The sequence below is a fragment of the Opisthocomus hoazin genome, chromosome 8 (assembly GCF_030867145.1).
Source record: "Opisthocomus hoazin isolate bOpiHoa1 chromosome 8, bOpiHoa1.hap1, whole genome shotgun sequence".
NCBI lineage: Eukaryota > Metazoa > Chordata > Aves > Opisthocomiformes > Opisthocomidae > Opisthocomus > Opisthocomus hoazin.
In genome coordinates this window covers 10,542,958-10,567,698 of record NC_134421.1, presented here as the reverse complement: position 1 = coordinate 10,567,698, position 24,741 = coordinate 10,542,958, and the positions used below count along the sequence as shown (strand labels likewise).

The 24,741-nt window shown below is 43.0% G+C and overlaps 1 protein-coding gene across 6 annotated transcripts in view; it reads right to left on the bottom strand.

The window, feature by feature from the left end:
* Nucleotides 1–24,741, bottom strand: part of TBXAS1 (thromboxane A synthase 1) — a 249,957-nt gene that overhangs the window by 120,316 nt on the left and 104,900 nt on the right. For 5 of the 6 annotated variants that reach the window (XM_075428425.1, XM_075428429.1, XM_075428427.1 and 2 more), the window contains one exon: nt 12,343–12,439. In XM_075428425.1, the coding sequence (XP_075284540.1) occupies nt 12,343–12,439 (97 nt within the window). Of the gene's footprint in view, nt 1–12,342; nt 12,440–13,372; nt 13,497–24,741 lie in introns of those variants that run through there. The other variant, XM_075428431.1, reaches the window with a different exon arrangement.

Below are 24,741 nucleotides of genomic sequence, written 5' to 3'. Positions count from 1 at the left end.
GAATGCTCACATGATCCATTCTGTAGGCCTTACTGTGGAATGGTAAGTCCAGCTAAGACATCTTAACAAAAGGTTGTTAGCATTGTGCTAAATAAGAGTATTATCATTATATCCAAAAAAAAGGAAAGGAAAAAACCTCTCATATTTTTAAGTTTAAATATAAATATAAAGGCAGGTAAATGGATTAAGCTATCTGAATGAATGACTAAAGGGAGATGTATTCCCACTATTTTTGAGATGACAATACTACTTTTAGAAGACTTAAAATGAAGAGGAGGGGCTTGCAAGGAATACTACAATAATGCCCACGTGTGTCGCATTAACTGTCACTGAAGACAAACGAACTTCACTTGCACGCACACAAGTCCCCCAATATAACTCCTGTCACATGCGAAACAAAAAGCTCATCCATGAAAAAAAGTCACCTGCTCGCATAATAGTTAATAGAAAGGAATCAAAAGGGGAAACTGATTTGTAGCCAACAGAGGCATTAGGAGAAATGATGGCCAGATGCAGCCTCTGGCACCGGGAGTCACCACAGCACTGGTCAGTGGAGGCTGGGCAGAGAAGCCAGAAGGAAGATTACTGTCACTGACTGTCTTGCTACTATGCCAGTCTTTTGACTTCTGCTGCTGGCCACCTTTGAGAGAGGACACTCAGCTAGGCTACACAGATCTCGGGCACAGTACAGGACAATCATTCAAACTGTTATATGCTGCCGTGTCACTTCTGCTCCAATGCTCAGTACTGAATTTCTAGGCTTCTGGGTAGGTACATGCAAATCACTTCTCTGTGCTGCGAAACATCACTTGCATAGACCTGAATGGGTTCCTCTACCATCAGATGCTTCAAAAGGGCTTCTTGTTCATGAGCAGGTGAGTTATCTCCAAATGTGGATAAACACAGGAGAACAAAGCAAAGGACTGGGTCTGAACTCTGAGTGCTCAAGTACGTAAAAAGGCCAACTTGAACTGATCTGAGCCTTATCAATTCTGGATCAAGTGACAAATTAATTACTCTTCTCCTAACAAAAGCAGACTGGGAGAGGCAGGAATCAAAGGACACGACACTCTACCATATGTCAAGAGTAGGGAAAAGGGAGAAAACTGTAAACAGAACAACCGATCTGTCACCGACAAGTAATAGTTTCAGAAATCAGAAACAGGGGACTGTTGAAAACCTTTGCTATAAGACTGAATAAGCTTCAGAAAAAATATCCCTACAGCATATGCCCAAAGGAGTAGGATAAGTTGATCTTCCCTTTAGAAAACAACAAATCAACAGTAATCAAAGGTCAGAACCAGCAAAGACCAGCATGAACCACATCTCCACTCCTCATGTATCACACCTACTCCTAACACAGTCAGCTAAGGACAGGATTAGATAAGGAAGCAATACTGTATTTAAACAGGAAAAACTATTTATCAGCCTTAAGATTTCACATATTTTATCCAGCAACAAAACATGTTCTTTAAATAAGGAGCAGAGCCCTGGGAATAGATAGTCCTTTCCTGTCTGTAAGTGTTGTTCATCTTCAGTGTTGCAATATAAAAAAAAAAAAATGTGCTGCAAACCCAGTAAATAAATAGCCAATGTAAGTTTGATGAAAGACTGGCTCAGAAGACCGCTTTTGGCCTGAATAGAAAGATATGCTTTCATCCTGTTTTGACTATACTCATACGTTTACCTAACATAATTGGATGTGGTTAATATTGCAGGAGCCTTCAAGCAGCGCACATTTCCCTCATTAGTGGGTTTAAAGCCTTAATGATATCTCCCATGCTGCAGAAAAGCCCAATTTAGGCTTTAAAAAGTGATTGGCAAGTTTCAACAGGAGAAAAACTGGGGGAAGGGAAAGCAAAACCTAATAAAAGTCTGATCTTGTTTTCTTCAGTCATTTACAAAAGGAAATTTTGCAGTATGATAGAAGAAAGACAAAAAAGTTGAGGATAAACAAGCCAAGAAAGACAATTTCAAAAGCTGACCTTACAGTAACTCAAAGAAACAGGCAGTGGGTAGAAAGAGGGACTGTCCCTTCACGTACCTGCAGCACACTAAGACACACAGATACTTAGTCCTACACAAACTCCTTCTGACATAAACAAGTGCATACGTACAGATTACTGTCAAGTCAGCATCTTCCTACACCTGCAGCACAACCACCTTTTTGTAGTTTCATTATGCAGCATCTTTCTTCCCCCCTGTTAAGTCTCAATAGAGTTGGCAGGGAAGCCTTGCATCTAAGAAACAGAATGTCACAATATACCATTAACTAAATACATGCAAAGGGTTTGGGTTTTTGTTGTTTGTTTGTTTTGTTTTTATTATTGACTAATTTTGACCATTTTCCAGGAACAGAAATTTCACAGGCTGGTTTAGTTTCAAAAGAAGCGTAATTATGTACAGCTGTATTCAGTATTTCTTAACTGCCTTGAACAATCAGTGAAAGGGAGACTTGCACACATTATCAGCCGCTGTCATTAGTGCTGTAATGTACCTAATCCATCTGGTGTTCTGCTGTCTACCTAGGAGCAGGTATTGAACCAACGATGGCTGCAGTATAATAGCACGAAGAAAGAGCATTAAAACCAAACAACACAACACAGCAACCCTAGTCATTTCTCAATACCAGATTGTTCTTGTGTTTGTGTTCCCCCATGGTTTTGCAAACCATTTTTACACGTATACGCGTGGCGAGTGGAGAATTAAAAATGTAAATTTCATCAACATGCGGTTTTGCAGTCTTCGCAGGGGAAGAGGTAGCAGGATACCATGGTGATGGCAGCACTGCAGCCCATTAATAAACTAGAGAAAGACTCGGGGACAGATTCAAATACTTAGACCCATGCTGAAAAATAACTCATTTCATAATAAATCCTGTGAAAGATAAGATGACTGCACATCTCAACATCAGCCGTGGTCTCAACCTACTGATTCATCATGTCTTGATGGGGGGCAAGGGAAGAGGAAACTTGCTTTTAAGCCTTCTAGCCTCCTTACAGTCAATTGCATTGCTTTTATATTGCCAAGGTTTATGGCCCATAGCATCTGAAAACAGACAACCCATGTCTGGAAAAGAGCAAAAGTGGAAAGTTTTTGTTTTGTATTCCATCTGTGTGTAACCCATCTGTTTCCACCATCACTGCTAGCCCTTCAACAGGAGGGATCACCCTGTTTTATTTGCTGTCTTACCTGGACATGTGACAAATACTAGTGTTTGCTTACTCAATCAGAGATTCATAAATCTCCAGCAAACAAATTCACATGACCTACCTGGTTAACAATGTGTTAGCCAGTTAAAATAGCACCCTTACAAAAGCGTGGCTTTCTCCAAGCACAGCTACGGTCTGACCACCACTGCTGGGGACATGATAACCTCTTCCAGGAGAGCTCCCTCCAGCCACAACAACACAGAAAACCTTCCTCAAACAGCAAACCATCTAAGCAACCGCTCAAATGAAATAAAATGTCAGTTAGAGGTTCTCCTCTTTAACAGAGGGTCTTTCCAAGTCAGTCAACCAGACCACCCTCGAACTACTTGGACTTAACTGTAGTCAGCGTTTATAGATTGATTGCTTGTGACCCACCCTGTGGCACTCCAAACTATTGTTATCAATACCTTCCTAAACTTTCAGAAATCTTTATCAAATTCTTAAATGTGTGAGAAGAGATTGTGTTCACCCTCTTTACTATGCGAGGCACAGAAAAACAAAGGTTGCTATTTAAGGGAATGTCCCCATTCTGGACAGACTAGGAATAAACATACTTCGGTAAAGACACACCCATGGCCCACGGAATTAACTGAGACATAAGAATGCGCATAGAAGTAAGTAAATCCTAACATCATTTTATGAATAGTGGTCAACAGAGGCACATGTCAGGTGTTCAAGGTAAGTACAAATGAGCTTTCCCACTTTGCAGGACAGAGATTTCACTTCCTTCCAGAACTTTCCTGTTCTGAATCAGAATTACAAATAAAAATTACAAACTTCAGAGAAGACAGTCCTCAAAATACATTCAACCGAGTTCATTAATATTAACTTTACTAGCTTAAGGTGTCTTAAATAATTCAAAATAGAAAGTTACTTACAAGGAAAAAAAAAAAGAGCTTTTCAATAAAACTTTTCTCTCCACATTTCTGAAACTTCTTTTGAGAACAAACAAAAAAAACCTCCCACCACAACTATTTGAATTAGCAGATAAACCATATCCCAACCCTTTGACATCAGTTCTGAAGTACTAACATTCACTAATGCTAATGTTCAGCTGGAAATTCCCAATGTACTCTTTTACATTTGTTAAGGTGACAAAGCACTTCCTAAATTATTTGCCCTTGTGAACACAGGAATTTTATAGCAAAGCCAAAAACTGAGCTCAGAGCTCCTAAATCCCAGCCTAGAGCCTGATCACAAAACCAGACTTCATCTGACTGGGATTCACAGGATCAGGTGATTCCCAGAACACGGTCTACCAACATGTCAGCTCTTTCTTCAAGGCTAACTGAAGCCAAAGTCTGATTAATTTTACAGTCAATAGCAGCAATCATTTGACATTAGTTTTGTGCTATTAGCTTCAGCATATGGGGAATAAGGGCAATTTGTTGTGCATGTATAAAGAGACATACACAACCCGAAAGAAATGACCCTCTCAATATTTATTATTTTAATTTTAAATTGTCTGCTTGCAAGCATATGCACTGCTACTTTAAAACGTTTAAACAAAACTGGATTTAATTGCTCAGAAAAATTAACCAGCAAGCTCTGAAAGCAAAAAGAGGAAAGAAAAAAGAAATCCAAAATTAAAAGCTATTTTACCAAGTAAAGAAGGTGGCAAAATAGTTACATATACATTGACCAAGCTAGCAAGGTATCCTAATATATCCAGGAGATGGCCATGAAGGCACACTGGGGAAAGATAGCAGATACATCACTATGGTTGTAGGGCTTAGGAGCTCCCACTCCAGCACAGCCCAGTGAGAACCATCAGGTCACAACAGGGCTAAGAGCCCTTGCTCAGCTCCCTGGCAGGGACTGGCACTGGAAAAATCACTCGGGCATCTGGGCTTACGCGGCTGTGCAACAGCACCCACAAATACATGGTCAAACAAATTAATATCAACCAGTTCAGTGCTATACAGCCAAACGCATTCCCTGCTAGCATAATTCTCTTTCTATAATGATGCTGTACCAGCCAAGATTTCAAACTATGATCTAGCAGCTGTAGAAAACCGCTAGGCAAAAAAGTAAACCTTAATAAATTCACTGCTTGGACACCTTTTCACTTATCCTCATAAAGCAGAGAATGGTATTTGGAAGCACTGAATATTCTCAGCTCAGTGAGACTGAGCCTTATTGTACATGTGGCAGGATTGACACTTGCTTGAATTTGTCCTACGAAGGGAGGGAGGAGAGAACATCGCAGCCCTGTACCGCAAAGAACTGGAAGTTCAAGGCACAGCCTGCCACAAGGTGTGATGGCTTTGCTGCATCGGGAACTGAAATGTCACCATGGCACGTAGAAAGAGGCACGTTTTGTGAAGTTTCTCTTATAAGATATGGCACAATTGATGTCTGCAAGGCTCTAGCGGGGACTAGAGATTCAGCATCTCCTCAATTCACAGAGACACCCCAAGTCAATATGTGTGCATCTGTAGGCATATATATATATATATATATATATATATATATATACACACAAATATGCATGCATGCACGTAGGCAGAGTAACAACTAATCCTGGGACATGCTGGTCACCTTCCCCGTCCTATGTGAACCCAACAAAAACCAAGATGAAAGATGTTGAAGGATCAGGAAAATGAAAAAACGTATCTAAAAAGACTGAGGCAGTGAACAAACTCAAAGCACATTCCTTCCCTCTGCTGCCACAAAAAAACAGCTTGTTTGTAAAAGTAAATATCACAGTCAAATTATTAGCACACACTGGAACATCACTTGTGTACCAAACCATCCCACTGAGCAATCATTTTCAAGGGCGGAAAAAATTAAGTTCTCATTATATATAGTTCACCTTTTTTTCCTCATTTATTTGAATAATTTTCCAAATATTGATTTACCCGACACCATACTGAGCGTCACTACTGCTCCAAACTACACGCCCATGTGAAGGTGAGCTGCTAAAAAAGCACACTCCTCATCTGTTTACAAACTGAGTTCACCACACTTTACAACAATTTGGAAATAAACTAGGAAATTCACATGAAGGGATGATGAGGAAGGCATTGATACAACTGGAGTTAATCCTAGGATGTTTAATCTGAAGAAAAGAAACATTTCTAAACCAACCAACCACAGGTGCACGGTCAAGACAGCATGTGTACGCATCTTTTGGCAACAGTACACAACTTCTCATTCCTTAGTTATTTTCACATCACATGTCTCCAAATGAATATGTTAGTGGGTTTATTTTTCAAAACAATAAACCATATTTATGAGAGACGGACTGAGAAACAGCCCAGCCCATAAGCCAGATCAGACTATGGGTCAGATACACAACCAAATTACCACTGCTTATTGAATGACGGCACATCAGCAGGGCTGCTGCGTACAGGCAGTGTCTGTACTCTAAAAATCAAGGCAGAAGTCATCGAGTAAGATCTTGCAGAAGACACACAAGTGACTCTTTACTTGTAAAAGGCCAAACAACACACACACATACCCTCCCTCTCCCACCCCGAGTCAGTTCCTGAGGCACCACACGAGCTGTCTGAAGCCAGTTGTGCATCCCAGCCCCGCTCGGGAGATGCATAATAGCTATCAGTCCATGTAGGGTCATCTGAAGTTAATGGAAGTATGCTGATCTATGCTGGCTAAGGGCCTGACCCAAAATTCACAGAATTACAGGATGGTTGAGGTTGGAAGGGACCTCTGGAGCGCATCTTGTATCAAATTTGGATAGACCTTTTGATAGAGCAATATACACAGATATATATACTGTCCTGGACCACAGCTGAACAATAGGCAGAAAACAGGCTCCTTCCTATTTGGTGGCTGGATTTTATTTGTTTCATGCCACAGGTAGGTCTGAAGCTTTACAGATTTAGCAAAATAAAGATGAGGCCAACAGCTTAGCTTAACAGGCAAATTCTACACGTAAAAAGAATAATTGTGTCCCACACAGATGAACTAAGAGGAGCAGACGGGGAAGGACAGACAGAAGCAAAAAGAAAAGCAGCTTGGGCTACTGTCTTTTCTTTCAAGAGGAATACATGGAATTTGTACTGCCACGTTATATAAACTTCGATGTTACTATTTTGTTCTTTCTTTTACCACTTTATTATTATTCGTTGTTAATCCATGGTTACTTTTTCCACCATCGCAGCAAAGCTCCTGATGAGAAAACAGTGATGTTTTCTTACAGCTATCGGAATGGGTGCACCTTTTTGTATTTTAAAATGTCACCCTCCTTCAGCTGGTTGGCATACAGATTTAAGGATTTGGTCTGGATCAACTCCTAGTTTCCACTTGTGACAGCCACATGGATCCTGGCAGAGCACTGACTCCAGCAGCCTGACAAACTTTGAGTAGTCAGTACTTACCCTTGCCTTTGGGCTCACTGATCCACATTTTTAGAAAATACTTTGGCCTACAACTTCCGAATCATTTAAATTACATACCAGTTAATATGTCTCTTCACACAGCTCCATCTTAACATTCTGCTCCTACATTTTTAAAAGTATGGTTTAATGATCCTCAAGCACTATTTCAAAAACAAATTTTCAATGCAGAAATTAAAAACAATCTGAAAACAGATTACACTTATAATTATCCCGCCTGGCAGAATGCAACAAACATCGTAAACCTATCTCACTCACAACACAGTATAGCAGCTAAAAACGGTCTTAGTGCTCTTAAAAGAAAACTTCTATTCAAGAGATGACTTACCATCGTTGTGAGAAAAAGGTATCATTTACTGCAGCACAGCCCTGCCTAGCATGGCTGAGGTTTCCATGGTTAACCTAAATTAAAATCAATTCCATATTTTTTGGCAGAAGGTCTGTAAGCTAATTTTCATCTTTTCTTCTCCAACTATAATTAAAAACATAGGAAAAAGGCTTCATATGCCTCAAGTATGGAGGTACATTAGACATTTTTCTTTTTAAATGGCTACAACGCTCACCTTAATCAAGTCAAAATTAAGTGGGAAAGTAGAATGTCATTATTGCCTTCTTGTGATTATACAGTTAACAATAAATACACTCCGTGCCTACAGGGGAATTACACCCTGCATGCTAGACTTGGTTGCTTGTTCTAAAAGGAAGTGAACCTTAACACAGATTTGATCTGCAGTCACCATGCACCTCTGTAGCAAGGATTACTAATCAGTAACTCGGACACAACAGAAGAGGGCAAGGGAGCCTAAAAGGCTTTATACAGCAATATTCAAAAGATATTCACAGTAAAGGTGAGAAATGCATAATGTCAAAGGGAAACAGAACCGCATAAAATGAACAGGAGTTTGGCTTCTGTTCACATGCAAAAATCTACTTTGTCCACATAATGAGTGAGCAGATAGGTTCAAAGCGAGAGAAGTGTACAAGTGGTCCACGTCTCTGTGAACGTGGAGACAGGACACAGGATGCTTCCAAAAGAGTCCTCTTAGCAGATTAAAACGACTCTGATTCCATAAAGCTCTTCTGATGACTTCCCAGCAAGCAGCCAGCAAGTGCGCAATCCCAGATTAAGGCCATTCTTTCTACAAGCACTCCAAGGCATGATCTAACATCATAGACAGCTTTAATGAAAGCTCGGAGTTGACTGAATCATCATCTTACCCACTCTGTCTATCAAGCACATCACCCACCGTTTGCAGCCCTTTACAAGTTCTATTTCCCATTATCTCTTACTCTAATATATACACATATAAAGATTAATTGAAAGAACAGCAAAATAAACATGGAATATAGACTTTTTCTATCCCTAATACACTTAGCTTTCAGAATTAGTCCTCCACAGCCCACAAATAAGTGATACTTTGTCAACAAATGATTGCTACAACAGCTGCAGTGTGGTGAATCACCTTCCAGTGGCATTCCAGGTCAGGTAACTCAGATTTCACCTCTGGTAGGTGAGGTACAAATGTCAATTATGGAAATCATTGCCAACAACCAAGCACCACAGAGCTGCTCGCCCACTCCCCCCCAGCAGCAGGGAAGGGAACCGGAAGGGTAAAAGTGAGAAAACTCATGGGTTGAGATAAGAACAGTTTAAGAAATTAAATAAAATTTTAAAAGTGAAAAAATTATAATGCTAATAATAAATGTAATGAAAAGGAAAACATGAAAGAGAGAGAAATAAAACCCAAGACAGACAAGTGATGCAAACAAAAACAGCTGCTCCCCACCAACTGACTGATGCCCAGCCAGTCCCCGAGCAGTGGCCCCCCCGCCACCCTTCCCCCCACTTTACATGCCGAGCATGATGTTGTATGGTACGGGATATCCCTGTGGTCAGTCGGGGTCAGCTGTCCTGGCTGTGCCCCCTCCCACCTTTCTGTGCACCCCCAGCCCCCTCGCTGGTGGGGTGGGATGAGGAGCAGAAAAGGCCTTGACTCTGTGTAAGCACTGCTCAGCAATAAGGAAAACATCTCTGTGTTATCAACGTTTCCAGCACAACCCCAAAACATCACCCCATACTAGCTACTATCAAGAAAATTAACTCTACCCCAGCCAAAACCAGCACAGAAAAGCATTTGGGGAGGCGGGGAAGAAAAGAAAAGCACAGTGGGTTTTCCCAAGGCCCGCTCAAACCCAATGGTCTCACCCCCTTTCCCATCCTTCTCGCCCTTAAAGACATTCTGAAGCTAAAAAAGGGCTTTGGGTTGAAACACTAAGTGTGTGCCATGTCTGAAGTGAAAGATGTTAGCCTAGCTTTGTGAACAGCACAGACTCCAAAGTCAATTCTACAACCACTCATCAGCAGACCATTTGGGGAAAGAATGGGTAAAATCAGGTAAGGGGACGTATTTTGCATTTTGACTTCTCCACTGGCAGATAGAAACCCTCACTTAAAGTAACGGAGATTGCTTTGAGTAATTTTAAAATATACAAACAGAAACAACCCTATTAAAAGTCTTAAAACGACATTTATCCAGCCAGTATGAGACAGAATTCTATTACTTGAAAAGTGCTTTTCTCACTCTCACCTTTCAACCATTATTCACATACAACCAAAATCATGTCGGAATAAATTCCACTGGCCTTCATTACCTACCATCCAGCATTATTTATTTTCATATAGAATAGCTAGTGCACAGGATAGCCAAACACTTCACCGAGAGAGCTGACTGTGAATTGAAAAGAGGAGAGGATTTTGCAGTGTGAAAATTCAAGAGGGGAAGAAGAGGGGAAAAAGATCCCCAGGTTAGACATGGAAGGACGCAGAAAAAGAAGGCTGCTTATCTTCAGTAAGTGAAAAGCAGTGGCTGGAACAGGGGGAACAAAGTGGAAAGTGAGAAATAACAACACTCAAAGATTGCAGCTGTGTGAGAAGACCACAGAATAAGAAGATAAAAGCATATAAAATGAAGCAAGTTCATTTGAATTCGACTCATGGGCATTAAGCAAGCCAGAAATGGCAACAGTGCACAGGGGAGAAACGGTTCATTTTCTTAGTGGGGTAAAATTTTCTCATCTGTCACAGACTTTCTGGTTAGTGGTGGGGATGTCACTTAGTCTGTGCCTCAGTTCCTCAGCCGTAGAGCAGGGTGTTGTGCAGAAAAGCCACAAGTGGTTCAGGGGACAGTCAAGCGATACAGGCAAAACATGAACCTACACAGACAGCTATACTTAACAGATCCCTGATGAACTAAAAAGGGGAGAGAGAGAGACTGGATATAGTGACCTGACCTACCTGAATTTTAGAGAGGAACACAAATGTTACAGACGTGATAACAATGACAGATGGATGCACAGCAACAAGAAAGAGAGATAAACCTCTGACCATAAACTCCTGGAGAGAAAGAAAAAATTTGCCAAATAAGAAGGGTGACAACGCACAGACAGATATATTCACACGACAAGGCTGACTAAAATTAAGAGCAGAACGAGTATCTGAACGTACCCTTGAAAGAACGTTCTCTAACTTCAGGAAGATGTTATCTGGGCACCAGCTACTGCTGTGAATAGTGAGTACAGTCTATTTCTATCCAATACACAGGAGAAAAGCATGGGAAAGTTATAGACAGGAAGGAATAGGGCTCCTGCTTGGGGGTGGAAGCAGGAAGAGGTGGGAAATTCCTTCAAATATAGAGAAAATGGGGAAAAGACCCTTGCCACACACAACAACTTCAGCCTAAGAGGCTTGCGCACTGGGCTTCTTCCATTCAGAGGTAAGCTACAGGCAGAACAGAGTGCGACCGGATACAACTTGTTATTAAATAAGATACAGATAGTCACAAGATGAACCTCATGTACCAAGAGAGGCAAGCAAAGCAGACAAGCAGTCTGCAAACAGACTGTCTGGTTGCAGAGAGGATCAGAGGGGCAGAGGAGACAGACAGATGATCAGAGATGAAATTTTCCCTGAGGGCACCAACAACCCTCCTGAACACACGTGAGTTTATCTGACCAGGTTTCAGCATACAAAGGGGCCAGGAAGAAGCAGGGAAGGGATGGCTCTGAGGCAGCGTGAGGTCACAGTGACAGTGTTTCCTTGTAAAAAGCTGAGGAACTGCTGGAAATCTTTATTTTCCCTCTGGCCATTCCCCCTTCATTATTTGTTCTAACCAGTACTTGAAAAATAAGCCTTTAATACATATGTGTACATATATAAGTAAAATAACCAACAGCATATGTAGAAGTCCTTCCTAACCCCAAATTCATTCTCTGCTGTTTGCTGTTTTCAGTGGTAAGTATGACAAAGCAACACGCATTAGCTGCAGGAGGCATGTCCCTGCCCCAAGCAGCCTGCTCCTGCCTTAGAAAGTCTAAAAACTCAAAACAGCCCGTGGCTGGGAGAAAGCAAATAACACTGTCCCCATGTTACAGCTTGAGAACAAGGAAGAGAGCTAGTAAGTGATTTTCACAGGAGGTCAGTGGCAAAACTGGATATTGAAAGCCTCTCTCTTCAGCTTCCATCTGGTGCCTCAGTCACAAGGGCATTGCACCTCTTTTAAGACATTCTCTTTCATCCTCAGAGTGTCCTGCTAAGGGGAGTCTTTGACTGAAATGCATCTAGTGAGTTTATATACCTTCAAGTTTCATTGAACCATGTTGTATGTTTTCCCCCTCTCTATTTTCAGCTCCCTTGCGGTCACTTTTGGTGTGAGCTCAAATTAACGGTATTACCACCTCTGTCCACAAAGCCAACCTTGCTATCTACTTACAGTTCTGTTGGTGAAGTTACTGAAGTCTGTCACTAAGATTTGCCTGATCATCTCAGGTGTGGAGACCACCACAAACATCTGGCGACCGATGTAGTACCTACAAAGAGAGAGAGTCGTTTTAGCAGATAACATCAACCAGAGAACCGTCACCTCCCCAAAATACTTCTGTTGGCTTGAAAACACTTGCCATGAACAAACATCACAGAAAATATATTCCTTAGGCAAATCACTATCTTTTCCCTTCTCTCTCAACTATTAAATGAAGATGCATGGTCCTGGAATTTAAAGGAAACAGCTTAAAACCCTTTACTGATTAAGCGATACTCCGCCAACATTTTAACACCCAGGTTTACACACCATGCTCTCTCCGAATTCTGTAGAAAGTGATGTAGTATCACTAAACCAAACTAGAGGGGCAAAACATTAGTAACCAACAACCCAAACAATCACGAAAGACCTACAAAATCGATTATCCTACAGTTAGCCACATGAAATGTCTTCCCACGCCAAAGCCCTGTCTGCAGTGAGCCCTTCCAGAAGCACCCCCAGGGCGGCTGCAGCAACAGCACACTTCCACCACTTCTGCCAGCACTGGAACCGAGCGCACATCAGACCCCAGGCTCTGCATTACCACAAACATCACCAACTAACAGACACCATCTGAACCTAACGTCATACCAATGAGATTTAAAAAAAAAAAAAAAAGGAGAAACAAGAACGGGGGGGGAAAACAAAAGAAAAAAAGGTTCATCAAGTATAAAGAAATTAATAAAACTTTAGAAGACGACTGGGTGATAGGACCCTCTCACTCTCTGCTCGTTTCCAGTTTAACCTGATCTTTGGAGCCAGAGTCTGTCCTCAGGGGACTTCACACCATTGTGGATGCCGCAGACGTACTGGGACCAACCCCAACCCCACAACTCCTAGGGATGGAGAGCTCCCTTCTCCAGCAGCATTCCCCCCAGCCCAGCTGCTCTGTAGAGCAAGGACAGAGTTCCACCAGCAAGCAGGGGTTGCCTGCAGACCCTACCTTTGCTGACTGCTGGACCAGAAAGACTATGCAGGAGGTGCTACCGCTGCTTTGGCAGGAGAGAGGAAGAGGAGGCTAGAAGGAGGTACATGAGGGCCGGGCAGCTCAGCGCAGGACACAAGAGTCCTACCACAGATGCTGCAATACCGTGGTAATATCAATGCCTAACCATTCTGGTGTGATATAGCTTAATATCAATATATTGCTTATCACCTGTCTACACTGCAGCAACAGAACAGACAAGCAAACCCTGGGCTGAATTAAATTTAGTAACTGGAGGTTCCCATGGCAATGAAGCTGCTGCAGCACTGATTTCACCAGGGGCAAACAAGCCAGACAAATATCTTGATTCCAAAGCAGGGTTTCACAGTCCACCTTGACCCCCGTACCACCAAAACTCATAACAAACAAATGGCAGAGAAGAACAAGAAAATAATTTTCTTCAGTAAGGAAGAGATCTTCTTTTCTTCTCTGGTGGGTTTCAAGAAGGAGCTGTTATTTCCCAAATCCAACCCATGGGCTCCACTCGAAACTTAGATACAGGCTGTATTAAAAGAGAGGTTTACTTTTTCACCTTTCCAAGTTTGCTAAACCTCAGCAAAGCAGCTGTCTGCTAATGGTCAAACTTTCCTTCAGAATCCTAATAGGTGCATGAGACAGAGACAAGGCCTCATTTTAAAGATTGCTTTGATCACAGTCTGGCAAAAGATGATAATGCTCTGCATGCCCCTTTCTCATCTACTTTGTACAATTTCTCTAGCATTACAGAGGCAAAGCGAGCTCCCAATATGAAGACGTGTGCTGCTCCAAACCTACCTGGGATGATCAGCCATGAATACCAACCTCTCATGTTCACACCTGGCTTTACCTTCCCCTCTCCAAGTTTATCAAGTTCCTTGACTCATTCAATGGTTAGTGACTGATAGTCCTCCAACACACAGCTTTTCAAAGGGACCAGATTCCTAGCATCAAACTCCAAATATGAATCAGAAGCTGATTACATCTACAAAGACAGCTTAACCCTGACCACCAAGAGGCACCACACAACACCTCCTGCAAAGCACGTGGGTGTAGGTGTGTGAGAGACAGGTTATTTCAAACTTGGGAAGTTGCAGAGCTCCAGCTCTGGTCCACTGGAATAACAGGACAGTGCTCACAGTCAGAGCCCCTTATGTCACAGTGCACTTTGCCTGAAAGCATTCAGGACTAAAATTTGGGACAGGAGCATCTTCTACTCAAGCTGCTTTTATGAGAAAGTGACTCACAAGCCAAGCTTACGCAAACAAGTCTATTCATCATCCTCCAACTCAGACCAGTCACCTGAACTCCCAGTTCTACTTCCACAGCTAAGCTCTTTCTATTTACTCTTCTCTAACTTTCTATCTATAGGCATCTGTTTTTCCTTTCCTTATCCAGTTATAAATGAGGGCAGAGAAGGAGGAAGAAGAGGAGGGGAAAAAAAAAAGATCTCCTAAAATTAATCACAGAATCCTAGAATAGTTTGGGTTGGAAGGGACCTTTAAAGGTCATCCAGTCCAACCCCCCTGCAGTGAGAAGGGACAACTTCAACTACATCAGGCTGCTCAGAGCCCTGTCCAACCTGACCTTGAGTGTTGCCAGGGGCAGGTCACCTACCACCTCCCCGCGCAACCTGGTCCAGTGTTTCACCGCCCTCAGTGTAAAAAATTTCTTCCTTATACCCAGTCTAAATCTACCCTCTCCTACTTTAAAACCACTAGCCCTTGTCCTGTCACAAGCAGCCCTGCTGAAAAGTTTGTCACCATCTTTCTTATAGGCCCCCTTCGGGTACTGGAAGGCCACAGTGAGGTCTCCTCAGAGTTTTCTCTTCTCCAGGCTGAACAGCCCCAACTCTCTCAGCCTTTCCTCATAGGTGAGGTGCTCCAGCCCTCCGATCATTTTCATGGCCTCCTCTGGACCCGCTCCAGCAGGTCCATGTCCTTCCTGTGCTGAGGGCTCCAGAGCTGGACGCAGGAAATCAGCTGAGGCCTCACCAGAGTGGAGCAGAGGGGCAGAACCCCTTCCCTCGACCTGCTGGCCACATTTCTTTTTATGCAGCCCAGGATACGGTTGACCTACTGGGCTGCAAGCGCGCATGGCTGGTTCGTGTCCAGCTTTGCATCCACCAGTACCCCTAAACCTTTCTCGGCAGGGCTGCTCTCCATCCCCTCATTCCCCAGCCTGTATTGATACAGGGGGTTACCCCAGCCCAGGTGCAGGACCCTGCAACTGGCCTTGTTGAACCTCCTCAGGTTCACACAGGCCCACTTCTCAAGCTTGTGACAAACTGAAAATAATGAAAAAATATCTTAAATTGCTTTTTAAGCAAAATGGTACCTGCTTTTAAGGAATGACTGCTGTAAAGCACACACACTCTACCATCTTTTATTGTATCCCAAATTGGAAAAAAGCCAGGGAGAGAGATTTTACTTTGTCCTACTTTTTGTATATAATCTTTCCAGATTTTTCTAAGATACAAGAAGAGGAGGGTGTGTATTGACGTGCTTCGGAAGTCAAAATCCGTAAGTTAGGAGCATGACTTTCATAATCTTCCCCCAAAGTTAAGGAAGAAGTACAAGAACAGCTAAGTATGACACAAGATCATTTCAGCTATTTCATTTAGAAAACATAGGTTTAGAACCTGCAAAAGCAACAGAAATATGCCTGAGTTTTAACATACTTAAAATCTTTTGCAGGATCAAGGCTTCAGTCACAAACCAAGAAGGTATCTCCCAACTAGATTTTTTTTTTCTTGTTCCAAAATGGCAAGTAAAAGATAAAATCCTCCTGAACAATAATCTATTCTTCCCAAGTAAATAACGTATTCACCCCTGCCACGTAACTTCATTTTGATTCTGTATTACTACATGAGGATATCACCAGCCTCACACAGACTCAGATTTATTATTGAACAAAACCCGATATTCTTGTCAGATTTTAATAAATATGAGTTTGAAAAAAAACAAAAGCCTACCGGCAAGTGCATTACAAATGGATTAATGAATAATTGAGGACAGCACTTTTTATTAACTTTCTCTAGGTTATCTTTTCACAGGCCTCGTCCACACACAAAAGTCCGGACTTTAACTACAGTGATACAGTACCATTACACTGCTTCAACCAACCCTTTGTAATATTTTCATGTAGAGCATTCAGGGTGCAACGCAAACGCTCAGGACTATCTAGCTCAACCCTGTAGAGACAGAAGATGACATTCATGAATGCAGTACGGCATCCTCAGAGCGATGCACCTCTGTCCACATGGGAATCTGCTGTAACACTGCCATACAGGTAAAAATAAATTTCATGACCCATGCATGGGTGTAATTTTCATGTGTAGGTGAGGCCTCAGTTATTTAAGTTACGCTGTTGAGGCAATTTCTATTAAATTTCAGTTTAAACTGCATCCCTCTAAAATAGAGAAAAAAAATCCATGGTTTTAGACCAGCAGCTTCACCTCCGTTGGAAGGTGAGACTGGGAAGACCTGGTACCAGTCTATCACGTGCACGAGGACATCGTTAGCTTCCTCCACGCAGATGGAAAGGCGGACGACGAGCCGTCGCCCCAGCGGGCGGAAGCAGGCAGCCCTGTGCTGCACCGTCCCCACGAGGGCCACGCAGAAGGTTTCTCAGAAGGGTTCAAAGGGCACGGATTTACTCCCACAAGTTATGGAAAAGGTAGGCCACCCTTCAGCAGGTTTTCCAAAGGGGGTAGTTATGTTCTAGTATATTGAGCAAAGAAAGTTAATCTGCATTCAGAGTGTTGTAATAACTGAAGAGGTGACAAACATCCAACACACTCAGCTGCAGCGGTTTAGTTTGTAAGAGCAGAGAAGCACCACTCTTACAGCAATTAATGAAAAGGACAGAGACTTCTGCCTCGTGTTCAGGTTTCACCCAGGATGTGGTGGTCCTGCTTGAAATGATTTAGACATTTAGTAAACGTGTCTTTTCTTTTATCCGAAGGAGAAGAAGCGCCAATCCAGCAACAATTTCTGCTGTTTTGCGCATGCCCCACCATTGCTTTCTGCTGAGATATGGCCCAGGTGTCTCAGCCTAGACCTAGTGCCTGCCACAGCCACAGAAGTTACCCCACGAGGTAGGAGATGCCCGAGATGAGCTGCTGAGTCCAACCATGAGGTGTGGCAGGAGTGGCAAGACGAGAGGAACCTTGGACTGCTCAGTCCCTCCTGCAACACCCAAGCACACCATCTCCCTTTCCAATGTTTGCCAGGGACCCCCTGGGAATGCAGATTTCTGTTCTTAGGTAATGTAGCAGATCAACTGCCTACTTTTAATTTGAAGGACCAATTTAGCATTAGCATTTCTGTGGCCCCAAGTTTGCTCTGGTCACGCTGCATGGTCATCTGCTGCTGACAGCATCCCCCAGGTCCCGAGCCACAGACACGCTCTCTGAGCAAAGCTCACAGCAACGTTGCCTTGCTGTGCAGGACGCAGTACATCATGGCAAAGGGCCATATGTTTTTGCGTAACACCCATGTGGGAAACACCTGCAACCCTTTCACCTTGTTTATAGTGCTGCTGTCAATTCACAGAAGACTTTGATCTCCCTATCTCTTATCAGTCCCGGGTATTACAAACACGTCACACTAATCATAAAACACATACATGCTGTTGGACAATAAACAAGGATTTGTTTTCTATGCTGCAGTCTGGTAAAATACACAAAGATCATCTGGAAAGCTACATAAAACTAGAAAATTTTATTATCTCTGTCTTCCTCAGGGAAGAGCAAAGAACAAAGAACCAAAAAAAAAGGGGGGGGGGGAGGAGAGGTATGCAAAGACACAGAGATTCAAGGAAAAAGGCTAATTTTCTTAGGAGACTTCTCCTTAAAAAAAAAAAAAAAAAGTCCTCGATCACTCTGCCTCTTTTGTTTCTCTTTTGTTTAGAGACACCCATTCACTGCAGGCAGAGAAACGTGAACAAAGAACAGCACACTGCTTGTTTAAAATCAGACTCAAGACTGGCGTTACTTGCTTAATTACTTCAGAGGTCAGCAAATTGATTTGTCACGAGCACTCTCCCCTTCCACCTCTTGCAGGCAACTCAGCCTCTGTAGGACCAAGCGACACGTAACGAACAGCTGCAAAGCCGAAACACGGCCTTTGGGCTGAGAGGAAAGGAAAGGAGGGGACAAAAAATTGTCAGGTACCACGAGTCCCGTTATTGTTTGTGCTGTATTAGCAGCTAGAGGCCTCCAAGCGCCCTGGGCACTAATTTGGCAGGAGTTACACATAAGTAGAAGGCTTATTCTAGGCCTGCGTAGCCTACAATTTAAATAACCTGGAGCAACAAACAGTGGGGAGAACAAACATCCTCCATTTTCCAACTGAGGGACTGGGGCACAGGCAGGTACAGAGGAGCCAGGAATTGCCAGCAGGCACCTATTTTTTTTTTTTTTTTTCTATTTTTTAATGCTGACACCCTGTGAAAACAGAGCTCCTCAGCTGCCATGTACACCTGGAAATCCCACGCCAGCTTTCTCCAGGCAGGAGGAAGTCTGTTGGAAAGTCGGGAAATAACTCCTGTGCCACTTCTGCTGCGTCCTGGGCTGGGACTCTAGCTGGCAGGGGACCTTCCCAGACTATTTTTATAAAGCACTGACAAGCTGAGTATCTCCGGATTAGAGAACCAAGAAATGCACACATTACCACTTAAGAAAAAAAAAACAACAACAAAAAACCAACAACAAAAACACGCAACAGCCTAGAAACAGGTACCCTAGAACCAGGTGAACCTAGTGCACGTGAAAATGAAGCCCTGGTAGCACTGAGCAGTCTCAGGCACAGAGAAAAGTTTCAAAGCACAGCTCTGACAACACACACACACACACGACCCCCCCCCCCTCACCAGAGACTAATCCAACCCCTTGTATAAAGTCATGAAAAAGAAGATATGGCCACAGTGATTTCTATTTAAGAATAAATTGTCCCTCGTTTCCTTTTTTGATGAACTATGCTCGTTTTCGTGTCGCAAAAGCTTTAAAATAAGCACATAGAACTATTAATTTAATTCCTGACTGTATTAAAAATATCATGTAACCAGGATGCCCAGACACTCCTGCACACTTTCCGTGCTGCTCTGTATTGCTATGCATCCACCTCTTTGTCCACATAGCCGGGATTAAAAATGCCATCTTCTACATACCAAGAACCTCCGCGCTATCTCAGACTTGCACCTTGCCAAAAGACCTCTGCTTTCCGATGTGCTTAAGAAAGTATCAAAAAAGAAAGAAAATTGTGGGATTATTTATTTTTTCCCACCACTAACAGCACAGCTATTTTTAAAGGAGCTCCTCGCTTGTCAGGTGCAGCAAGAGACTCGTGGTACAAAAGTAATATGTTTAGGATTGACAGTAAGGAGAAGGAGGGCTGACTGGGCCCATTACAAGCTACAGAGCTGGTAGAGTCTTCCAAGTACCTTACACCAGGGTGCAAACGAGATGTATTTCTGGGCATCTCTAACCCCGACTGGGGTTTAGCAACTTGAGGGTGTCACACACATTCACTAATCCCTTCCCCCTTCCAAGCGAGCAGAGTGGGAGACACAGACTCTGCATGGCTGTGTTAATTCATTCATGAAACGAAGTAGATGACATTTAGACACATATAAGGAATGACAGGGATTAAATTAAGCTCACAAAGTGCCACAAAGAGGGAAAAAGACCCACCACCTCTGAATTATACAAACATATTCAGCCATCTACATCCATTTGGTTTTCTGAGTCCAGATCCAAGTGCAAGTACAAAAACTCATGCCCAGGTTCAGGGGCTGGGAAGAGAAGCAGCAAAGGGGATGGACAGGGATAACGGAATCGTTTCTCTTCTTGCTCCACGCGGGCTGCAGGAGAAGCCGGGTGCCAAGGCAGTGTGGAGCTGCGGGGTCCCGGGCTGTGCCCCTCTACAGCTGGGGAGCTGCCACTTCCCAGGGCTGGCGGGGGTTATTTTTATCCCAGCAACTGGGCTACGATGATTGCCACCACCGCTCCGCTTGCATCATACCGCTAGCGCTGATTAGCTACATCAGTATTCCACTTCATTAACGCGAACTGAAAGCTGTAAATAGGGTAACTGTTTTCATAGGATGCTTCTGGAAAGGAGAAGTACTGTGATATCAATAAGAAACCGGTCCCTCCTCCCACTTGGGCGCACGGTGCTGTTGCTACTGGACGATGCTGAAAGCACTCATAACTCTTCGCCTCAGCAAGATCGCCACAGCCAGGTTTCTAAATCTTTTCCCATGGTGTTTCCCACCAAGCTTGGGAGCGTATCAGTCTGTGTTTTGTTACCCGTGTTTAGACTGCGACATTTTCACCAAAGCTTGTTTTGCCTGTGCTCGTTAAAGCACGGTATGCCTGACTGACCTCACGCGATGGTGCAGCAGATGTTTCCCGTGGGATTCAGCGTTTTTCTGTGCCCAGCCTTTCCGTGGGTTTGTGAGACATGGCGTGAGAGCAGTCTCATCTCGGGCTCTTTGCACCTAATTCAATACCAAAGTACTCTTTAGCCATACCCTGAGAGAAAAACCATCAGGTTACTATTTCCAGAACACTGGATCACTATTTCTAGCGAAGGCTACCTCTGGGAGACAGCAAACTTTCTGTGTCTCCAAACTTTACTTGTAACCATCTACACAGTGTTCATTTGTATGGATTTGTATGAGTATCTTATTTATACTCAACAGTGCTACCTATTTTTATCAGTGCAGTGAAAGAAAAAAAAAAAAGAGGCTACAAGATGGCTGAGAAGGATAAGCAGACAACGTTACTCAGGCTGAACAAGGGCAGCCTTTTCTCCATCATTTCCCCCCCCCCCCCCCGCCACGTAAGTGAGGGAGAGGGATCTTCTCCGTGCTTATCCTGATTTCTAGTCAGCAGCTCTAAGCAGCCTCTCTCGACAGACAGGTAAGCAATTTCTGGGAAACAACAGGCAGTATTACCCTGGCAGGGCTACAGCCATTTCCTACAAGATAAATGGAGACAGAGCAGCGCACTTGAAGAAGATGAGGGATATGACTGCGATGCTACATTGAATAATACGGCTGAGAGAACACGCAGGACAGCGGCGTGCAGTGCAGGGCTGCTTTCTAGTAAAGCAGGGGGGGACCTATCCAAATGGGTGGCCACGAAGCCAGGGAGGGTCCTCCATGTCCCAGAAAGCAGGAGAGCATCCACGTGTCATGTTGCAGGCTCCAAGGAAAATATGGGGACAGGGGACAAAAAGAGGAGAGCATATGTGCGACCATACGGAGAAAATGAAACAGGAAGGAGGTCAAAGGATTTAGATATAATTTGTGACACTACAACATTGCAAGATACAGCAAGCTATAAAACAGCTTGACTATAATAAAACCACAAGGGTAATAAAGTTGCTAGTTACACGCCCATCACTAAACTTCATATAAGCAAATGCGCTTCAAGATGACTAAAACAAAACCCGTGTGATCTGAATTCTGCCCCTCATAAAGCATTTCTGACCACAGGAAAAATTGAGATTTGTATTATTTTTCCTCCCTAAGACCTGACATCAGGATACAAAGAAAAGCCTCTATTTCTGCAACCTTCATCTCATATCTACTTTACTTATCATGGCCAGGACTCAGGTGTGACTAGAGTTTTTCACATCTCCGGTTTTGGTTAGCCATTTTAGCCCTGAAGGAAAGAAAAGGCTTTCAGAAAACACTGAGTATCTCTATCTGCTGAAAAGTCATGTCCTCATACATATCTTCAAAAAAGGTATTCAAAATCAGTAGGCAGCTTCTGTTTGTTTTAATTCTGCACTTCATCTTTGATTTCTTCATAGGCAGGACAGCTCATCTGCCTCCTGTAAAAACAATCAGCAGTGGTGGACGATACAATAGTTTATTTTTGCATGTGTTTGAAATAAAAGTATACATAATTTTCTTTCAGTCTACTCCTTCTTACTGGCATTTTGATCTTAAATCAATAAGAGTTACAATATATTGCACACCCTCCCTTTTAATTCCTTTTTGTCTGTTTATGTTAACGCAGACGCATGCATTTCTGAAATAATACTGTCTTAATATTAATTCCTTAATAAAGTATAGGACTCGATGTACTGACTTTTTGCATCATAAACATAACATGGTGAAACCAGTAAGCCAAAATGAGTTTTGCATAACTACACATGCACATACTGTTTTGTTGAGCAAGAAACAAGACACTTCAACTTCGTCATGGCTACCAGCCTGAGGGTACCTGAAGTTTAAGCAAATGAAAGCAGGGTTTCGTAAGCGGGAAGCAATGGGCAACCCATTCAGGTGGTCTGCGTGCAACAAAGACGCAGATCCCAGCCAACACTGGACAGCCTTAGCCAGCAAGCAAAGCTTCGCCAGACTGGCCACGAGAGGGACAGTCGCTGGGACTCGCTTTTCTTTCCCAATCTGCCTTAAAAAAAAAAAAAAACATGTTGAAACAAAGGAAAAAAAGGATAGTAACCACCTACTGAGCTCCTGGGAACGTACTTTTTTATGCTACAGCATACAAAACGCACACGGGAAAGATTAATTTTTTAAAATCCCTGCATACCTACAGTAGCGTGTACTTTTTCTGTACATTCCCAAGATCTACACCTATATGCACAAATCATTTAATTTTGTTAATGCATTACTAAATGCACACTAAGCCCAATAAAAGCCATTTCCCAACGCTTTATGCATTTATCAAGAAAGCACTAGCAGAACTCTTTACAATAAAAACGCTAGCCGTACACATGACCAAACTAAATTATCTAGGGAAATGGCTAATATCTGACCATGTGGAAACATTAGAAAGCAGGGCTTTGTTATAGGACTAGAAGGAAAAAAATAGATGTATTTTCTTACAGAAAAACTGCAATGATAAAAATATTTTTAATAGTAAAAAAATGCTGCAGCTCCAGGAAATTTTCCTGAATCAATTCAATCTGTGTCGTGCCAGACTTTAAAAACCCATTAAAAATAACCATGATAAATTTCCTAACCTCTTTCAGTGCACCACGCAGAAGACAAAGGAAACTGCAATTCAACAGAGATAGAAAAGAAAGAAACGAATGGAAAAACCTGATAGCTTGTGTGTCAGCGGTAACATCCTCACTAACAACAACAGGCAAATCCGCGCCACAAAGGACGAGAGGAGCAGGAGTGATGTGTACAGCTGACAATGGCACTCCAAAGTAATGACTTCCAGGAAAATTTGCTGTTACAAATGGACAACACGCTCCTGAGAAGTAGTTGAGTCACGACTTTCATAACATGGCAAATTATTTCAGCCTAAACTGGACGTACTGAAAAACAGGACGTATATGGCTCTGGTAAGGCAACTATGTGGATAACATCCTACAAACAGCTAATATGCTCACCTGGTTTAAATTATTAAACCTCGTTGAAGTCCACGCACGTTCAGGGATTTTTCTCCAATATTTAATGCGCAGTCATAAGTCACAGATCATGTTCCAAGCAGTAATATCACTAAGAGCACTGCCTAGCTGACCTATTTTCCATTTACCACACTGTACATATTATCAGTTGTAACAAACATGCTTCTTCTGCTGCTCCCTTTTTTGCAGCCGCGGGGGGAGAAGGGGGCAATTGTATAACAAATGGCATATATGTCACCGTATCCTGCAACAACCCAAATCCCTGAGGACAGAGGTACATGTAGCTCTCTCTTCTCACATGGACGTACTCTTTCTTTCACTATCGAGCAGCAGGTCCTGTTCACCCACCTCCTCCTCCTGAAGGCAGCCAGGGCACAGCGTATCACACCGACGCCAGGACCCAGCTCCCACGTGCATGCTGCACACTTTTGAGCTCTTTTCACAGCTGCATTGAACAGCTGTCCCAGGCCCGCATCTGGCTGTCCAGGGACATGAGCGAGATGTAGGCCCAAGAACATCTCCTGTTTGTCTTGGTCGTAGCTGCTTGGTTAAAGACCTCAGGACCCCACAAACCTGCCTCATTTCTGAGTTGTGTGAGTAAATGCTCTCATCCAGCACCACCGTGCTATGTTATTCCCCAAGCCCTCTGGATCTCTGGAGTCTGCTGGAGCGGTTCCCTAGAGCCCTTCCCTCCAAACGTTCCAGTGTACATGAAACACCAGCAGTCATACTTAGAATTTCTGAGGAGACAATTTCTGAACAAAAAATTTAATTGCTCAAAGTCTATCTAGAAAAAAAGGTAAAATAAGTAGATTGAAAAGCAGACCAATCTAAACACTTCATATTCCTTCTAAATATATAGGCATTGGGGCAAGATCAAGTGACTTGATCCTCACGCAACAACAGAGGCACAGAAGAGATACAACCCACTGAATCTATTCATAACCCCTA